The 19,664-nt window shown below is 43.5% G+C and overlaps 1 protein-coding gene and 1 long non-coding RNA gene across 2 annotated transcripts in view; both read right to left on the reverse strand.

Moving 5' to 3' along the window:
* LOC309331043 overlaps window positions 1-19,664 on the reverse strand; it is a 29,815-nt gene that overhangs the window by 1,087 nt on the left and 9,064 nt on the right. The gene's annotated exons all lie outside the window — the stretch shown is intronic.
* SYT8 (synaptotagmin 8) lies at window positions 240-19,565 on the reverse strand. Its single transcript, XM_081877047.1, has 9 exons — window positions 19,330-19,565; window positions 14,112-14,242; window positions 11,731-11,891; window positions 11,246-11,341; window positions 9,957-10,124; window positions 9,008-9,175; window positions 3,690-3,807; window positions 2,619-2,752; window positions 240-943 (listed from the first exon to the last, which is right to left on the reverse strand). The coding sequence occupies exons 2-9, from the start codon at window positions 14,218-14,220 to the stop codon at window positions 710-712; spliced, it is 1,188 nt and encodes a 395-aa protein (XP_081733173.1). The 5' UTR covers window positions 14,221-14,242; window positions 19,330-19,565; the 3' UTR covers window positions 240-709.

Raw genomic sequence — 19,664 nt, forward strand, 5'->3', positions numbered from 1 at the left:
TATATATATATATATATACATACATTGGTACCTCGGGTTAAGAACTTAATTTGTTCTGGAGGTCTGTTCTTAACCGGAAGACCACTTTAGCTAATGGGACCTCCCGCTGCTGCCACGCTGCCGGAGCACGATTTCTGTTCTCATCCTGAAGCAAAGTTCTTAACCCGAGGTTGACAGAGTCTGTAACCTGAAGCGTATGTAACCTGAAGCGTATGTAACCTGAGGTACCACTGTATGTATATGTATGTGTGGGCATGTGTGGATGTGTTCCCTCAATTTTAAGATTTTTAACATGGGCAATGAGCATTGATTGCAAATATGTTTATAGGCCCAGTGGAAATTCCTGCTCCACACATGTCCGCACATGGCCTTCCGCACATCCTGTTAGTAGCACCTCTTTAAATTCAAGCTAGTACAGCCTTGTGAATTTTGTTTGCGTCTCTTCGTCATGATGAAACAGTGACTTCTGGATTCCATGGTGATGGGTTGTAGACACATACACACATTTGGATTCCCACTCATCCAAGATAAATATCCTTTAGAGTCTGAGTTCAAGCAAAGAGCGATCGATATTCTCCTTCAGAACACTTTTGGCTAAGTGATCATGATGCTACACTGTGATTTCTGCTACCAGCTGCTCCTTTGTAAACTTTTCCTACTAGCCAAGCGCATTGGGGTTATCTTCTCCAGTGGAGAGGACTGTTTTTTCTTAGCTGTTCGGTAGTGGCAGCTTGAAGCGAGTCTTCAGTCCCAGGGTTTTGTCAACGTCTTCCACAGGCTGCAAGCTGTGCCACTGTGCCACAGGCCTGCGAGGATTGGCCAGCATATCCGACCAGTGACGTAGCTGGTTGCCTGTTGCTCGGCAGCTGAGAAACAGCTTCCCAATCTGGTCATCTTTGGACACTTTGTCACGATCCCAGACAGAAATCACCAGGTCTACATTCTGGAAAGAAGACACAAAGCAATGAGATGAGAGGATAGAAAGAAGCAGGGGGCAGTATGGAAGCTTTGAGGAATATGTACTCTTTTCAGGAAGCATATGCTCAGTGTGGACTTCCAGGTACATTAAAGTAGTTTTAAAAATGAATGGGGAAAGCTTTATCACATTGCAGACACGATGTACCACATATCCTCCTCTTCCCATAAGGTTGCCTTTGTACTGTTATGCTCTCTAGATCAGGGATCAGCAACCTGTAGCCCTCTAATGCCCATCAATTCCAGCCAGTATGGCCAGAGGGACAGTAGGAGTTGTAGTCCAGCAACATCTGGAGGGCCACAGGTTCCCCATGTCAGGAGCTTGTCCTAGTCTCGAGTAGGACCCTGGCAGAGACACATGCCCGACTGGCATGCTCTTTCCCTCCTGGTTGATCGTTCAGGAGCTCCATAAGCTTTCTTCTGCCTGAACATCACAGCAACCAATGCCAACAGACATCAGCACACTTAGGGATCTGCAGAGTCTTTGCAGCTTGTATAACAGACCTCAGAAACTCAGCATTTTGGCTAATCTACTTTATTTACACATAAACACACATGGAGCACTGCAACATGGCTCCCTCTCTCTCTAGCATCAGACAGCAAAGAGAGAGAACAAAGGACAATAGTCCCACTTCACGGAACACAGCAACACAAATATCCTGTCTCTGTCACGTCCCACTCTGTGGAGTCAAAACATATACCGTCATGTGATAGACCAGTGTTTCCCAACCTTGTGCCTCCAGCTGTTTTTGGACTACAATTCCCATCATCCCTTGCCACTGGTCTTGCTAGTCAGGGATGATGGGAGTTGTAGTTCAAAAACAGCTGGAGGCACAAGGTTGGGAAACACTGTGATAGACAACAATCCCATGACTATAATCATGGAGCAGGAATTCTAACACCCCGCCCCCGCTTTAGATGTTATAGTAGTGGTATGGAATTTATCTATTTGCACTGCAGGAAATGTTTAAAGGCCACCATCACGTCATCAGTACCAGTTATCACCCAACTGTTCCAGGACGTTGGACGTACCAGTTACCATCCAACTGTCAGCGCCAACCCCAAACAGGAAACAACTGCGTCATAAGGACCTGTGCCATTGGCCATGTCCCCATGGTAGTAGGCCTTTAAACTTTGCACCAACGCCATGGGTTGAATCCATGGAAAAGCAGCCCCCATGATACTGCAGAAATCATAGAAAGCTGTCTTGCCATTGGTCAGGCCCTTGGTCCACCTAGCTCAGTACGCTGATTGGCGGCAGCTCTTCAGAGTTTCAGATAGGTCTGTCCTAGCCTGCACGCAAAGCAGATGCTCCACCACTGAGCTACAGCTTCGCACCATTAATGAAGGTGTTGTGGGGCTAGATATGAATAATGTGTTGACATTCTTTTATTTGTAAGTTTTGTGTAAGTTTTCTTATGTGCAAAACAACTATTAGCCTTTGGTAGAGAAGGAGAGGCTCAGTAACAGATATGCAATAGCAAGAACAGCTGTAGCCATCAAAGCTTATTTCAGTGTAACAAGAGAAGTGCTTGTAGAAGATCCTCTGCACAGGCAACAAGCAAAGATATCTAGGTTAATGCTAATTCCCTAGAAACATGTGTCTGCCATGAAATGGTGTCCTCTGGACAGAGGAAACATACCTGGATCAAGTTGAGGGGCACTTCAAAAACAAATGCCTCATTGAAGTAGGGATGTAATGTGTTTTTCTTCACACTTGTCTTCTTCTTCTTCCATCTCTTTTTATTCAGAATAAGCTGCACTTTGACATAGGGATCTGGGATGAAGGAGGGAGAGGGGAAAGTCAGAAAATGTTGACAGTCTAAAGAAGGAATCTATATATTCCTACAATATAAGGGGGCTGTATTGAATAAGGTCTCTTTCTGAGGTCTTTATAAATCAAGTTAATTCCAAATGCGACCATTTTGAACAAGACCCCGACCTTACAAAGGGTTTCTTAGCACCACATCCCAGGCTTTTGGACTTTCATCACACATCCTAACTCAGGAGCAGGGAACCTGTGGCTCTCCAGATGTTGCTGGACTCCAATGCCCATCAGCCCCAGCAACGCAGCAAGAGATGATGGGATTTGTAATCCAGCAACATCTGGGGGGGGATACAAGTTCCCTACCCCTCTCCTAGCTCCTTCATCACCACTTAGCTTTGCCAGCAGCTAGTGGTACAGTGTCTAGGACTCGGTGTTGGGTTTGGAGTGGGAACCCAGGTTCAAATCTCTTGCTCGTGAAACGTGTTGAGTCGTCTTGTTGAGCCTTGGATGCAGCCTGTCCTTCCTTAAAGGGTCATCCTGAGACTAAACTGCTGTTCAGATATCTTTTGGAGAAGGCAGGGATAATTTCTTGCTAGCTTCTAAAAAATAAGACTCACTCGGATTTGACACAGTTCCCTTATCTTAAGATGTAAATCTTTGCCCTAAAGTATTGTTCCAGCAGCGTGTTCTGAATATCAGCAGCAGCAGAAGACAAGCACATTCTCTGTCATGGCACAAGAGATAGGTGTGCAGCTCTTATGATCAAGGCATCTTTCCTATTTTCAAGGGCAGTGGGAAGTCAGGGCAAGATAGCTGGCATGGTGTCCTCCAGGTTGTAGTAGGTCAAAGATGATCCTAGCCTTCCAGACTTCATTTGAGGGGCCCCTACATCTATTTCACATCCCTTCACTTTGAACAGTGAGCTCCAGCTATCCTTTCCCATTACCTGACAGGCCATGTGCATCCATCCGCTTGAGCTTTTTGGCTTCCACGATGACCACAGTTAATTTGCTGGTGCTGGGAACATATCGGAGTGAGAAGCAAATCTCCCCAAGGCGCTCTTGCTGTTACAAGAAGAAAAAGGCAGGAGGAAGGAGAAAGGTTAAATATAACATTTTACAACCCACTGACAAACTAAGAGCAGAAACTGAAGGCCCAATTGTGGAGTGTCCAGGTCTCAAGCTGCCTGGAAGGCATGATCACTGTTCTTCAAAGTCCTTTCCCTGACCTCAGAAGAAGATAGGACAGTTGTGGTGAGACAGAGATGAAAGAAGGGCTCTCCAACTATGCACAGAGATGTTCTCCTCTCAAATCAAATTGATTCCACGCCATTTCCCTCCAATCTAAATGGACCCTCCTATGAAGCTGTTATTAGCCACACTAGGGGGGAAATTACAGGAAGGAACTAACCATGCACTTGTCTCTATCCGCTACCTCAGGCAGGGCTGATAGCAGTTTTGGCTAAGGGGGTGATTTAGTTCTAGAAAATGTCATGAATTCCCCTTTGGCAGCACCCGTAACTCTGATCAAAACTGAAGCAGCCCATGGCTATTTAAAAGTTGGGAGGGATCGCCCACATGACATCTGTATTGGCTGGAAACATTATTCCATGTGGCCATTTAGAGAATAATACTGCTTCTGTTCTAAGGGCATGTACAAGCATACCTTTAAGGGGTAGGGGGGAAAGGGGTTGCCATATAGTTTTCTTCCACAAGATGAAAATGATTTTTCTCCTGTACTTCAGAGCAATTTGAATGCTGATTCAACCATCTGTCTTGTCATTCCCCACCCCCAGGCAAGAAGCCTGCCTTCCTATTATATCAATATTGTACCACCTGCTAGTTTATTTGATGGAATGTTCTTTCGTTGCTTTGATTTTTATTTATTTAAACAAACCACAATATATATATTTAAGCTGAAACACTTTCTTGGGAATATGGGTTTGCGATGTCATGGGAATCAATCAATCACCGCTGTGCACAAGCAGCTTCTGCTACAGACCAAGAGAATCAGTGTTCTCGGAATTTGATTCTAGAGGAAACAAGGACCCCTCCAGACATCCTTTTCATTGTGTATTATGGATGAGATGCGGTATCAGTGTGGCCATGTGTGATTCTGCTTTTAAAGCTGTTTGCTCCTGCAAAAGTTTTGCTTCATGTTTGAGCATGTAGCATAGCTTTCTGTTGACATACAAGTAGCTTTTCACAGCAGAAAAATTCCATTTGGGGATGGGGGTGTCCCATTATTGTTGTGATATAGTTTACAGTGCCCCTCCAGATGGCAATACAGTCGTACCTTGGTTTTTGAACAGAATGTGTTCTGAAAGTCCGTCTGACTTCCAAAACATTTGGAAACCAAGGTGCGGCTTCCGATTGGCTGTAGGAGTGTCCTGCAGCCAATCAGAAGCCTCAGAGGCCTCAAAAGCTGCACTGGACATTTGGCTTCTGAGGCAAAGTTTGCAAACCAGAACACCTACTTCCGGGTTTGCGGCGTAAGCTGTTCGAAAACCAAGGTACAACTGTACTGTAATAACATTGGGGAAGTATAATGGAACAACTGATAAATGGGAATGGCATGTGTATGGACCAGTATAAACCCGCCCCTAGTGCACTATTATTACATCAAGGTCATGTTGCAGAATACACCCACCCAAAAAAACACAATGGTTTGTGAAAAGAGTACATTGGCCTCAGCTTTCTAATTATGTTAGGTCTTTGCACAACCTAAGCTGTTGTATCCTATCTGCTATATTCATTGCTACATAGTGCTCTCTAGACCAGGGATTGGGGAACCCCAGGTCTGGGGTCAAATGTGACCCTCTTGTCTGCTTTATCTAGCCCTCAAGACTCTCCCCAGAGCACCGCTCTTTGAGTTGGCTGGAAAGTGTCCTTCAACTCTGATGGCCCTGCTTGCTCTGCAGGATGGAGAATTATGTGTGTGTGCGCGCGCGCGCGCGTGGAAATGAGGCTACTGCGCAAAGATAGCATTCATGTTTATTGCACCGCCCACTTTTGCCTCTGGCCCCAGCCACCATTGGTCTGTGGATCCCAGAAGGTTATTCAGAAGGGAATGTAGCCCTTGGGCTGAATAACATTCCCAACATTCTGCTCAAGAGGAATATACAGCAGTAATCAGAAAATAAGAATTGCCTTGCTAGGGCCAAGATACTATCAAACTCATTTCTTTGCCTACAGTAGCTACCAGCCAGGAACCATGGGGATTCACAAGCAGCGCATGATCATTTTTTTCAATTAAAGCTTCCTTAGCCTTTCCTCAACGGTTCGGGATAATAAAGATGTGCTTCAGAAAGCCAGTGTGATTTCAGCCTTGCTTTTGCCCTCTGCTGTTCATTGTAAATGCCTTTGGCTATACACAATAAATTGTTTGATTGATTGATTGAGAAAGCCAGTTTTATCCTGAGGCACATTGGCATTTGCTATCACCAAACAATAGGGATTAATAATTGAAACTCAGTTGTCTGAAGGAATGTCATGAGCAATAGATGACATGACTACTACTCTTTGGACAAAATGGTAAATGTTAATGAAACGCCTGTGGGCATTGCTTCTTACAATCCTTCAGAGTACCTAATGTTCCACTGTTTGGGATACACCTATTCATGTTCACTTACTATGGATTAGTTATGTGTTAAATACAATTAAACTACATTTCATAGTCCGAAATAGTATGAATGCAGGATACATGATCATGGGAGAGGTGAGGCATATGGACCCAGAGGGAAGTAGCTACTCCAGGTTGATTCACACATCCTGCTTACATCTGCCTCTGCATTCAGTGGGCTACTTGCTGACACATTCCCTCCCTTGTTGTTGGTATGCCCTTATTTAGCCCAAGGAAGGTGGCTCTCCAGATGTTGCATCATCTCCTACCATTGGCCATGCGCTGGCTGTGACTGACAGAAGCAGGAGCCAAACAACTTCTGGAGAGCCCCAGTGCACCATCCCTGATCCAGCCCTTCCTTGTTCCTCTATATAGCCTCTAGGCAGCGAACTATTGATGAGACAGTTCCCTCTAGAAAGTGTCAGTTCCTAGGAGGCACTTTGCTCCTGTGACTCAAAAGGACCTCAGATTGACTTTATATGGCCAGCTCAGCCTGTGGCAGCCACAGGTTTGTGTCAAGGAGGCTGTGTGCATTCTGGACAACTTCAGCTTGTCTGTACATACTTAGAATTAATGAACAGGCCTTCCTGCCAGACTTTATTATCCAGATATACTAGATATGACCAATATTAGCAGTGCTGTTACAACTGAAAATGGCTCTCTAGCTACTTGTCTGAGCTAGAAGTGATCCAGTTGTCAATCTGGGCACTTCTTGATTAGTTAGTTCTATAAGAGAATGAAAGCAGAAACAAGTTTTGTAAAAATATATTGATTTAAATAATAACTATATAGTGTGTGCCTGTTCCCAAACCCTTATCCCAGCGGCATAAGTAAAAGAAATCTCTTGCTGCTGTTGGCAATCCTGCAGCCATGCAGACATTCCTTTTAACAACATCCATTCATTACATCCCCTTCCATGCTTGGCAAAGCCTTGTATTTAAAGAAACAGATTTGAAATATTATATAATACAGAAAAATACATACAAGTATGTACAGTCACTGAGCAACTTCTGTTTGTCCTCATATACTTAAAACTGATGGACAAGGCTTCCTTGTATATGGGTTTCCATACAATTTCAGTCTTGGAACTTATCTTTTTGGAAATTGCATGCTGACCACACCCCTTATTGATAGTATTCCTCAGACAAGGTATTTTAGAAAGTGTTTAACAGTTATAGCCTATTTACAGGTAGGTAGCCGTGTTGGTCTGCCGTAGTTGAAACAAAATAAAAAAAATTCCTTCCAGTAGCACCTTAGACAAACTTAGTTGGTCTCTAAGGTACTACTGGAAGGAATTTCTTTTTTATTTTGTTTCAGTTATAGCCTATGCTGTTTTGTTTCTGACCATAGCCTCTCCTTCACCCCTGGCTTTGCCTTGCATCCTATTTTGCTGCCTCATAAAAGGTGAATATACAGCAAACACGCTATGTCATACTTTGTTTTTCAAAACCTCTACAAAACAGAATGGAAAAAAGACTTTGGTTTTATCAGAACCAAAATTAGAATTGATGTTTTGGCACACTGTTTTCAGACTGCAAAGGATTTGCATTCCAACCTACAAAAAAATTAGCACAATTTGCAACATACGCCACCCTGCAAGTGGCAGAAATTATATAACTTCCAGTATGGCAAACTCCTTATGTAATCAACTTATATAATGAAGCGTGTATAATTAGAGCATTTTTTGATTGGACGTCATTGGTCAAATCAGTTGATATTGTGACTAAATGGATCCATTTGGCATTTTCTTTTCACAGAATTTCAAGCTAACAACATACCCTTTTTGTGATGTGATATTTTGATGGAAGAAGTTTCTTTATCCTGTACATTGATCTGTGGGCTTGCCCCAGCAGGTTTTGCAAGGGCATGGGGGGAATGAGCAATAACTCCCCTCTGAACATTGTGCACGCTGGCCCTACGTTGTTGCTTCATCTGCCACAGCAGAAGTGAAAACCTGTGCTAAACTAGCTAAGTTGGCATCCTTGGCAAAGGCAGGTGTTGCTGCACAGCATAGGACTAAGTCACAACATCAAAAAGCACTGTTGTGTTGTCCATACCATGTTCAGAATCACAGTCTGAGCATATCTGCTCAGTTCTTCATGCCCAGGTAACCACCAAGTTAGACTACTGTATGTGCTTTGAAGACAGCAATTAGTGCAGAATAAGTGGGATTGCACCTATGCTATGCTAAGCCAACTACATAGGCTCCCAGCCTGTTTCCCAACTTAAAATGCTGCTTTTGACCTTCATGGCATAGGATAAGGGTGCTATCTCCTCATGAACCTAATCATACATACAGATCTTCAGTAGAAGGCTTCCTGTGGCTGCTAATCATCTGAGGACCTGAAAGGGCCTTCTCAATGGTAGCATCCTACCTGTGGAACACTCTCCCCAGAAAGACTCACCTGCTGTTTGCTTTATTGTCATTTCAGTGCCTGGCAAAGACTCCTTAAAATTATTTTGCAGAAGTTTTTTAGATGCAACTTTAACACCGTACACCATTTTGTGCTGCTTTTACCACAGTGATGTTTAGCTTATTTTAGTTTTTTGTATTCACATTTTGTTTTTATAATTTTTTGTAACCCACTCTCGGAGACACTTGCAATGCCCAGAGGATTTGCCACACTGCTTGATAATACCAACCTCCATCTTGCTGGCTTCAGTGAGCTCCTGCCATTGCTCAATGACGTGCTGCAAATCAACATCACCTAGAGGGATCCGCATCTCACCAATGATGTCATGCTTGGAGAAGCGATTGAAATCGTACACCTGCATCACCAGTGTGGATTCCGCTATATCTGCCTGGGGTATCTGGCAAGGAGGAAAGGGGGAGAAAGCAAACTGATTTCCAGCTTTTTCCAGTAGGCCCAAATTGCAGGCCTGTCTAAAGTTGTATGGTGGGTGTGGCCATACAGATGCTGCTGAATCCCTAGCCTCTGGCCATGCTTGCTGGGGCTGAGGGGAGTTGTAGTTCAGCAACATTTTGAGGACCAAAGGTTCCCCACAGCTAGTTTATGGGTTTAATGCAAGAATTATTGTATTTGATACAGGAATGTCATACTTCAGCATAACAGACTGGGCTGAAAGTCCACAGTGTATAGCACTGTCTCCAACAATGGGCAGAAAGATAACCCAAGGAAGCTTATAAGCAGAGCATGATGGAAATAACTATCAATGCCATTTGTCCACACCAACTGGTACTCAGCTCTTGCCACTATGCCAACGTGGCACCAGCCTGCCTCCCACTTCACCCCTGACCCTCTCAGGAACTGGCCATGACCCCAGTGTTGGGAAGCCAAGTAAGCAATGCCACCCTGCCCTGCCTATTGCCAGGTGGAAGACGCTATGCTTGCTATCACGTGAGCTCAGGATATTAGTCTCAACGAGACAATTTGCTGGCCATTTAAGGGGGTGTAATCTCAGTCAAATCAATTAAACTACACCAGATTGGTAATGTTGATTTTTTTCTTTTCCTTTTCCCCAAGGTCTTTTAATTGATTTTCTGCATAATATAAACAAATCTACACACTGCAATGCTAAAATGGATATAAGTGGAGCAATGAACTGATTGATAGAGGTGACTACCTCCTACCTTAAAAATGAAGCTCTCATTGAAAACAGGGTTCAGTGTCTTACGGTAAACCTTTGTCTCATACTTCTTCCTCATATCAGACGTCAAGTAGGCAATCACATAGGGATCAGAAGTGCCTCCGCTGTCCATAGCCTTAAGATCTGCCGCCTGCTTCACTCCAACCTTCATCTTAAAGAGAATCAACACCAAAGCATTTAACATCATAGAATGGCTTACATACCCTTAGACACTGCAGAAATAGGCTACAGCTGAAGTGGGGAAACCAAGGCTACATATGGTATGGAAAAGCAGGAGAGTAGCAGAGGATAGGAAGGAATCAGATGAAAAAAATGGCTATTAGGATGGCATAACTGATGTAAGCTATAGTGTCATGACTGGCTCGATGCAGAGCAGTGGGGGGAGGCACCAGCTGGTGAACCCCCAAGGGAACCCCATGGGGAAGAAGGCTCAGAGTCTGGAGATTGGTGGTGGGATGGCAATGCATGGTCAGAGAGAGAAGAGGGAGCAGGCTGGGAGGAGGAAGAAGTGTCAGAAGCTGAAAAGAAAACAGGGTTTAGTGAGCAGGAAGAGGCTGTGGCAGATGGCAGCCAAGAATCAGAGGCAGAAGTAGAAGCGGCCAAGAGGTAGAGATGAGGCAGGCTGCTAAAGAAGACATGGATTCTCCCCCTCCCGGTGTGACCAGCTCCCCTCCCTTCTGGATTCCCAGAACCTGAAGAGGTATGAAGAGGGTGGAACAAAGAGAGACAAGATGATGGAGCCTTAGGCTGCTGCGGAAGGAACCAGGGGAGGAAGAGACTTAGAGTGCGGTGGGCAGGTGGGGACCTTCAATCCTCACAACTGCTTCATTGCGGAAAGGTTGCTGTGACCACTAAGACAGAGCTGTTTTGTTTCTTTAATTAAAGAGTTAACTTCACTTACATCGAGTGCTTATTGTTTTATTGCTGACCTCCTGACTCCAGCTTCGGACATATGGGCTGGGTGAGAATGAAGGAAAAGCCAGCTATACTGACAATGGCTGGGACTGATCATTAAGGGAGCAATTGTAAGCTCCCAGGAAAGGCAGCTGAGGAGCAGTGCCATTAGGATGTTTTCTCTGGCATGAAATCTCCCCACCACCATTTTAGGATTGCTCTGTTGTGGAGTAGGGGTGTGTGTGGATATAAATCTGGTTATGTGAAAATGAAAGATTTTGAATGCTGGAAGGAGGGGGAAAGGAAGAGGTTGTGATAATATAGCTTTATAATAAAAGATGGTCACAAATATTTCACCCTGGGATTTGAGAATCATACCTCCTGGCTACGGAAGTCATACTCCAGAGAATATTGCAGCTGCCCTCGTTTCTCATTCTGCAGTCCACCTTCCAGGTCATCAATATCAGGTTGGATCTATTGTCAAGACAGCAGCACCCTCTCTTTATGGACAATTTTAAGACAGAAGAGGCAGTTTGCTAAGCGTATTGTACTTCTCTATATTCACTTGGAGGCAAAATATCAGTTTAAAATCCATAGCTGGTACATTAATGGCAATCAAAAATATAGTTGCTATGAGTGAGCATTAAGGAACAGCCATTTTGGAACCAAGTAGTGAAAACTAGAGTGCCAATAGCAAACGCAAACAAACCAAACAAGTAGACTGCTCTTTCCAGTTGGCTTTCCCCAAATATCAAGCTCTGAGAAGATCTCTTACGTTTTCTTAATTTGCCCCACACCAATTTGCCTCTGCTTTGTGCATAGCATACCCTACCAGAGCACAACGGGGCAGCAATAAGACCTACCAGAGTGGCTTGGGTGGGTGAGCCATTGGTGCTGGGAAAGGCGACTTTCTCTTTCTTCTTGCGTTTCTTCCTACAACAACAGCACTTGATGATGCAGATGAGTAAGAGGAGGAGGACCAGGCCCACTGCGACAGCAATAGCTATGAGAGCCCATCTGGGTACTGTCCCAGCATTAGGAGAAAGAAAGAAAGAAAGAAAGAAAGAAAGAAAGAAAGAAAGAAAGAAAGAAAGAGAAAGAAAGGTGCTCATTCTTACTTTCTGTGTAGTGCACATTAATAAAGCATTCTTGCCCAAAAGCAATGTTTGCATTCACATCTTAGATTAGCAAGCAGCCTCTTTGCCCCTTCCTTCACATCATGAGCAAACAAGCCAGGAAGTCTTAAATTAACCATAGTTTACTGTTTCATCTGGGATGCAGGTGGTGCTGTGGTCTAAACCACAGAGCCTAGGGCTTGCCGATCAGAAGGTCAGTGGTTCAAATCCCAATCTGGAAGCTGTCTGCGGACAAACGCCGGCTCCCTCGGCCAGTAAAGCGAGATGAGCGCCACAACCCCAGAGGCATCCATGACTGGACCTAACGGTCAGGGGTACCTTTACCTTTACTGTTTCATCTGTAGCTGGAAACCATAGCTTCCTCATTCAGAACAAATCAGGATGTTGAATCATGGTTTGAAGTTGACTTAATATGTTAGCTTGTTCCAAAACTGATAACCATGGTTTCCAAATCAGGACAAAATGGGAAAGTATGATTAAGAGACTTCCTGGTTTAATTGTGCACAAACAACAGGCTTTTTCATACCTTGGTTTATTAAGCCAAGATATGCTCATCCAAATGCAGTCAATATCTTTGGGAATTCTAGTATCATCTCCTATCAGCAGGCAAATTATTTCATTTGTTTCATTTCACTTACTGGCTTATATCCTTCTGCTTTTAGGTCCTGCAAAAAGCAGCAAGCAGCAAACAACTCAATTAACACAATTTATCAGAATAATCAATATAAAATGGCAAATTATAAATTGATCAGACAGGAATGTTGAAATCCAAGCTTTTACAGTCCTATCCATATAGCCATCAGGAAAATAGAAACTGTTTTTTATGGTGCTTTTGTATGTCCTTTTAATTTCTGCTCTTCTTCAAGGGGGAAAAAACAGTTCCTGAGGTAATCCCTTTTGTTTTTAATTCTTGTAATGATTACCACCAGATGGCATAGTTACTCCCCATGCTTGTTCCCCTTAGAGGAAACTGTTCTGGGAGAAGTAGAGGAAATTCATTTGTGCAAAATGTGTAATGCAGTCTCCCCCACAAAAACAGCCAAATAATTTCTTCTCTCACTTTATGTTGTCAAAGTCAATTTATAATAGACTGAAAAGGAAATGGAAAGAAACCAACCAATGGGAACACAGTGGTGGCCATAGCTTATAAATATCAGTGATTTGTATGCTCAACTTGACTGTGGGCTAATTCACACTTATCTTTCCTCTGCTCTTTCCAGGCAAGGCCCACACTTTAAAGCTCTGTGTCCAAGCATTGGGGATTTCCCCCCGCTCTGTAGCTTTTCCTGTGAAAACCCACTCTCTAAAGCTGAATTGGAGCAAATGGCAATCCACAGAAAATCCAAATTGCCATTTGTTGCACTTCAGCTTTATATAGTGGGTTTTTGCAGGGACCTGTGCCTGGAAAGAGCAGGCCAAAAGGTAAGTGTGTCTCTTCTTGCTAAACAACTTCCTTTTCTTTTTTTCTTTTTAGATGATAGCATCACAATTCTCTTTGTTGTTCTTATTTGGTGCTTCACATATTTTCAGGGAAATGGGGAGAAGGCATGAGAGAAGAGACGTGAAAAGAGTGAAGATGAGGCAGGAATCTGACCATCTGAAGGGTTCAAGTTGTCAAGAACTCCTGAGGCAAAATGTTCCACGATGATCAGCTGTGCAACAGCCATTGAAGTGAGCAGAAGTTGCTCAAGAACACAATGAGTAACTTCTGTTCATTTCAATTAAGCTTGTGGAGAAGATTTTGCTCTTCTTATATTCTCCAATGTGTGCAGACCTACACAAAATTGTACTCCATTGTGCCTCGAGACTATAGCAAGTCAATGTAGAGAGGAATGGGGTGTGTTTGCATATGTTGAGTTGGTTTGAATTAGCCAACGAAATTACTGTCCTTATGGGCTGCACTGAATTTCCTTAATGAACTGTACAACATGTTCTAGAAAAAGTCAAGTGAATTTCAGTTAAAACACATACACATATTTTGGAAGCTAAAACAGGAAGAAACAACGGCTTTAACTTATAAAATAAAAATGAGGCCCATGACAAGGTCTTCCAGCAATCCTTTAAACATCACATTTGAGTCCACCCCATCCACCCTTTCATGCACTCACATGGAATTTTGTTAAGAAAATCTTCAATGATGCTTGGCTGAGCAGTGGTCACAGCAGTGGTTGCCGTGAGGTTACTGGGGCTGCTGGGTGTAGTGCTGGTGTTAGACATTGTTCTGGCTCAGGAAGGCAAGCTAGAAAAACAAATGGCATCGTTATTTCCTTTAAAAGTTTATAATCTTCCAACCTCACCTATGCAGGTTAAAGTTCATAATAAGGGCCTAATTTGAACCAGAAATCAGAAGGCATTTTTAATACCACCTCCTTAAGAAAAGAAAAATAAACAAGTACCACAAACAATCCTTTTGTAGCTACATCTAGCTTTCTAAACTTTGAAGTAATAATAGAAATCTCCTTCTCTGAGCATGTGCAGAGTGGGGGGGGCCATCCTAAGGTCCAATAAGGGAGGAATAAGCAGATTAACTTTTGTGGAAGACTCATTTGTCCTGATCCACCCCAAAATGGCACACCCCAACAAAATGTATGTATTTCTTTGAACTGATATAACTTAGAAGTGGGAATATTTCCAAATTTGAGAAGGGGACTTTTAAAATAAGGATTCTTTTCATTATTTTCACATTACTTAGCCAAGTCCTAGCTAATAATACACAAGAAACGAGTAAGACACATGGACTTTTTCCTTCCCTTCTACCTGCTTGCATATTGCCTGTTACCTATTCTGTAATCAGAACAAGGTGTGAAACTCAAACTCCGCCCTGGGAACACACTCACAAGAAGCACGTCAAATCAGGGCGGCAGATGCGTCAATGTATTTGCTTATTTATCTTGGCTCCTGTCCCACATCCACTCATACTGAGAGTTAACATTTCTGTAAGCGAGCACAAAACGCAGCTGGAAATAGCAAGCCATGCTTTTCAATCAGTGCAAGGATGGTTTTTAAAACAACATTCCTTAATGGAGATTGCCTCTTCAACTTTCCTTTCAGCAGGTGAAGATTTTAAAAAATTGTAAACACAGATCATGAGCATTGCACAGCACCATCCATTGGGGCCTGCCCTGTGTCTAAGGTTGACACCTTTTTCTTGATAGATGCTCTGTGCTAGGGTTGGAGACCCTGTAGCTCTCCAAACATTGCTGGACTACAACTTCCATTATCCATTGGCTATGCTGGCTAGGGCTGATGGGAGTTGGAGTCCAACAACATCTGGAGGGCCACAGGTTAGCTGCCCCTGCAATAGGGCATCCAGAATGCTCTTACGTATTCATAACTGCATAAAACAGACATGATCGTTCAGCTTCACTCATGATTGTGAAAAGCTGATGCTTCCAGGCTTCTCACTAGCATAACATTACTAAGTACACAGGAACTATCCTTGACAGGGCCAGCCCAAGACATTTTGTTGCCTGAGGCATAGAACAAGATGGTGCTTCCTCCCCTTGAAATGCATTAGGCATCCAGAAGGTTAAAAAACAGAAGGGCAAGAAGCCAAATCACAAGAGACTATGCATTACATGTGATTCCTTTAAGCCGGGCAGACACAGACTGCATTGGCTTCCACTTTTGGCCAGGATGCGGGCTTCAGAGAAGAGCTGTGCTGGCCCAGGTTTGACCTAATATCAGCAGAGGGGTTTCTTTTGCCAGAGTCTGGATACACAGACTTAGCTCATCTGATCCACAGACTACAATGCATTCCAGCAGCTGGGTTTGTTTCCAAAGCATCATCCACTAAAATAAGTAGGAACCAAATGCTAAAAATCAGCCAGGATGGCTGTACTAGTAGAGGCAAATCCACACCATAACTCACAGGCTTTTAAATCACTCCCACAGGCTGTGGGGCTGCCTCTGGAACCACCAGCTGCAGAGACCTGACCCCACTCCCTAATGCCTTCCTGAGGTGCACGCAGGATAAGTGTGTAAAGGGTTTTTTCTCTTCACCCATGACTTCAGACCACTGCTCCCCTGTCTCTTGCCCATCTTTCCACTCACTTCGGTTGTGGGCTGAATTTTATTTCCCCAAACCCAATCCAGTCTTCCTGCATTTCAAGCACACTCCAAGATAGTCTTGATTCCTAGTTCTTAGCTGCAGTATTTCACCATCCAAGCCAACATAATATAATACATATGCATATAGATCTAAGTCTGTCCCCCAAGTTTCCCAGTAAAATGCTTAGAAGCAGCTCTGTTTGGATCATTATTCTCACCACTACAGCGGATGCCTTTACTACCACTCCACCACAGACAGAAGTGGTAGGTGGTCCCTGGGTCCTGTTCCCCCCACTTGAAAAAAAATACTTGGGCCTGTGGGGCTGTGCAGTTCACTACTTCCACCATAAGAAAATGTGACTTGTTTCCCACTCTGACATACGTAGCAAAGCACATCTTTGAAACTGTACTGTGTGTTTTGCTCTGGTAGAGGTAGTTGGAAATAATGATCTGTAAGGGCACAACTCCCAACACATATTTGTACCTCTCCATCCCTGGGGAATAGGGGAAACTCTCAAAGGATATTGTACACTGTGAAGAACCAAAATAAGCAACTTTTAGTGTTGCAATATTTAACAAGAGCACATAGCAACCAAAACAAAAATGCACAAAGAATGCACATTTTGATATGGGTTGTGATTCCCCAAGATAAGGCAAGCTATATGCCTAAATAATACAGCCTATATAATAATAGCAATATAATACTAATAATATCCTATACAATAATAGCAAACTCAGAGAAGGGTGGATTCCTATGCAACCTAAATGGCAGCAGAGGGAGGTATCAGTAGGCTCAGAGAAACCTTAAGGAAGTATAAAAATGGAAAACTCTAAAGCAAGTGTTGAGCAGACCCCAAAACACCCAATCGGTAATGAACATGTTCAAAATAGCCACAGATTGCTGACTGACTGTTGCAGAAGTGGGCAGAAAGGAACATCCTTGGAAAGGGTTTTGCCAGTTAATTGCAGTAGTAGCTGGCGGGGCTGTGCAGGCTGCATCGCTTTACTGACTTCTCAGTACGACACATCACTGCCAGTTACTGAGAGGGAAGGGGATGGGGCAATGCAGCAGGGAGCTTGGCATGGTGCAGTGCAGCAGTGGAATCAATCCAGTGCTCCCCACACTGCGCCTGCACCATGCTGAGCTGAGCTCCCTGCCTTGCCCTGCCTTGCCCCATGCCCTCCCAGTAACTGACAGGGACTTGCAGAATTGCAAAATGAGTTGGGCAACACAGCCATACCTACACTACTGCTACTGTCTGGTTAGAACCCCAAACTGGACCACTCTTCACTGAAATGTTTTGTGGCAGTTCTCCCTTTTTTGAATCTATTATCTAATCTTCTGCTCTCCATATTATACTCTGGTGTCCCCATGCTGCCTTAAGGGCAATTTTTGTCCCTTTGCTGCTGCCTTTCATCCAGTGGCAAGGCAGCAGCAGCAGCCATCAGCCCTGCTGCACAAGCTTGGTGGAAATTCCTTAACATGTCCCAAGAGCACCTTGCCGTAGACTTTGGGTGGTTGAGATGAGAACAAGAATGGAGAGGAAGCCAGCCTCTGCAGCTCCTGCTCTGACATTGTGAGGTCTCTGGAAACAGTGCCACTACAATAGAAGAGCAATACCAGGTGTGAGTAGGGCATTCTAGGGCAGGGATTGTGAAGCCCACCAGGTGCTTGTGGACTCCAGTTCCATCAGCCCAAGCCAGCATAGTTAATGGTCATGGATGATGGTAGTTGCAGCTGCAGGTTGCCAATGCAGTAGGGGAACAGCAACATTCAGAGGACCCCAAGCTCTGGCGAGCCCAAACCCACTTGCTTGAATAGGCTGCAGCTTTAGCTGCTGAAGCTCAAACAGAAGCTTTTGCTTCAGTGATTCTATCTCTGGATAGTACCGAAATGTAAGAGCGTTTACATCTGACGGTGGGTAACAAGTGCATGAAAATGTCCTTTCCAATGAAATATTGATTGCACACTACTCTACGAGGCGCTGTGAAAGATCAGAAATGAATGTGCCCCCATTAAACATGCCACTATTAAACAAAGCAGAAAATTGTTTTCTAATATAAATCTCCTCCTAGGCCTGGAGAAGATGTACAGGCTGGAAGAAGACATTAATTTCTAAGAGAGTGTTGAAGGTGGTATTACAGATGCATCATTTTTGATAGTATGCACACTCATTCATTTTGGTTCAAGCAGATTTTGCTTGTCTGTGAACTGCCCTCATTCTCCAAATTCCATAGAAATAACTTGATGTTGTCAGCAAAGCTGGCCACCTCACTGTTCAAGTCTAACTCTAGATTTATGAACAAGATAGAAAGCACTGGCCCCACTGATCCTTTAGAGCCCCACTTCTTACATACCACCACTCTGAAAACTAACAATTTATTTCTACTTCCTACTTCCTGTAACCAGTTACACATCCATAAGAGGACCCCCTACTCTTATGCCATGGCAACTAAGTTTACTCAGGAGTCTTTTCTGAGATGCCAGTATCTTCCATTCCTGTTCCAAATGTTCATTGACACTCTCAGAATGCTAAAAGTTTGGTGTGACAGGAGGGTTTGCTTTTGCAGAAGCCATGATGACGTTTCTTCTGGAAGAATTGTGCTTCTGTGCTTGTTAATTTTAACTCTAAAAAGACTTTCCATTTTTAGAGTTTATTCATAGCAGCTAACTGGGTTATAATTCTCCTACCTATGGACCCTTAAAAAAACAAAAAACCTGGGGTTACATTTCCTTCAGTTGGCTTCACCACAAAATCACCTTCAGTCTTAAAAGGCAGGAAACTATGACAAGTTGAAACAAGTTACGGTTATGGTTGTATGAAACCGATCAGAGATCTCAGGGAAATCCAGTTTTTCAAAAACAATAACAACAAGAACCATAGGCAGCTCCTAAGCATACCAGATGATGACAGTTTAGAAGGCTGGGGAGTCACACATCTGCCTAAGCCACCAAATAATTAACAAATTCATGGGAAATCATTTTCACATCCACTTAATTCCTTTTGTTGCATTCGTACAACAATGCCAATTTGAGCTTCACTTCTGAAATGCAGAAAGGGGGCTGGTATGTAACCCATATCTTAAATCCTCAGAATACATTTCTTGGTGTATTTTGTTTTTCAAAAATAGTTTGTAATATATAATTCCTTTTAAAAAAAAAAATACCCCCCAAAACCCTGTATGTAATAACTTTATAGCCATCAAGGTAAGGCAGACAGCTCTGATTTTTTAAAAATGCGAGTATTAATTGGAAACAGAAGCAAGACCACTTACTTTTTTTAGTTTCTCTTCATCATAGCTTAACAGAATCTTTCTTCCTGGTGTTTAGCCATTTCTCTTCCTACCTCAGAGCTTGAATGGAGCACATTGTGGCAAAACTTGTTGACCCTCAACTCAATGCACTGAATTTGATCCCCAACCGCAGGAATTGGCTGCCTTTTCTGTGTAAAGCAGAAGCTAAACCGGAAATTCTTCTTTGTCAACTGAGAAACCAGAAAGGTGATAGGAATGGCTCTGGTCAGCTCCACCTCAGTTGTTAAACTATGTACACAGGAACTCTGGGCACTGCCCAGTGAGATGTTAATATTATAAGAGACCCACACAGCACT

The sequence above is a fragment of the Podarcis erhardii genome (genome assembly GCF_964252035.2).
Source record: "Podarcis erhardii genome assembly, chromosome: 1".
Classification (NCBI taxonomy): domain Eukaryota; kingdom Metazoa; phylum Chordata; class Lepidosauria; order Squamata; family Lacertidae; genus Podarcis; species Podarcis erhardii.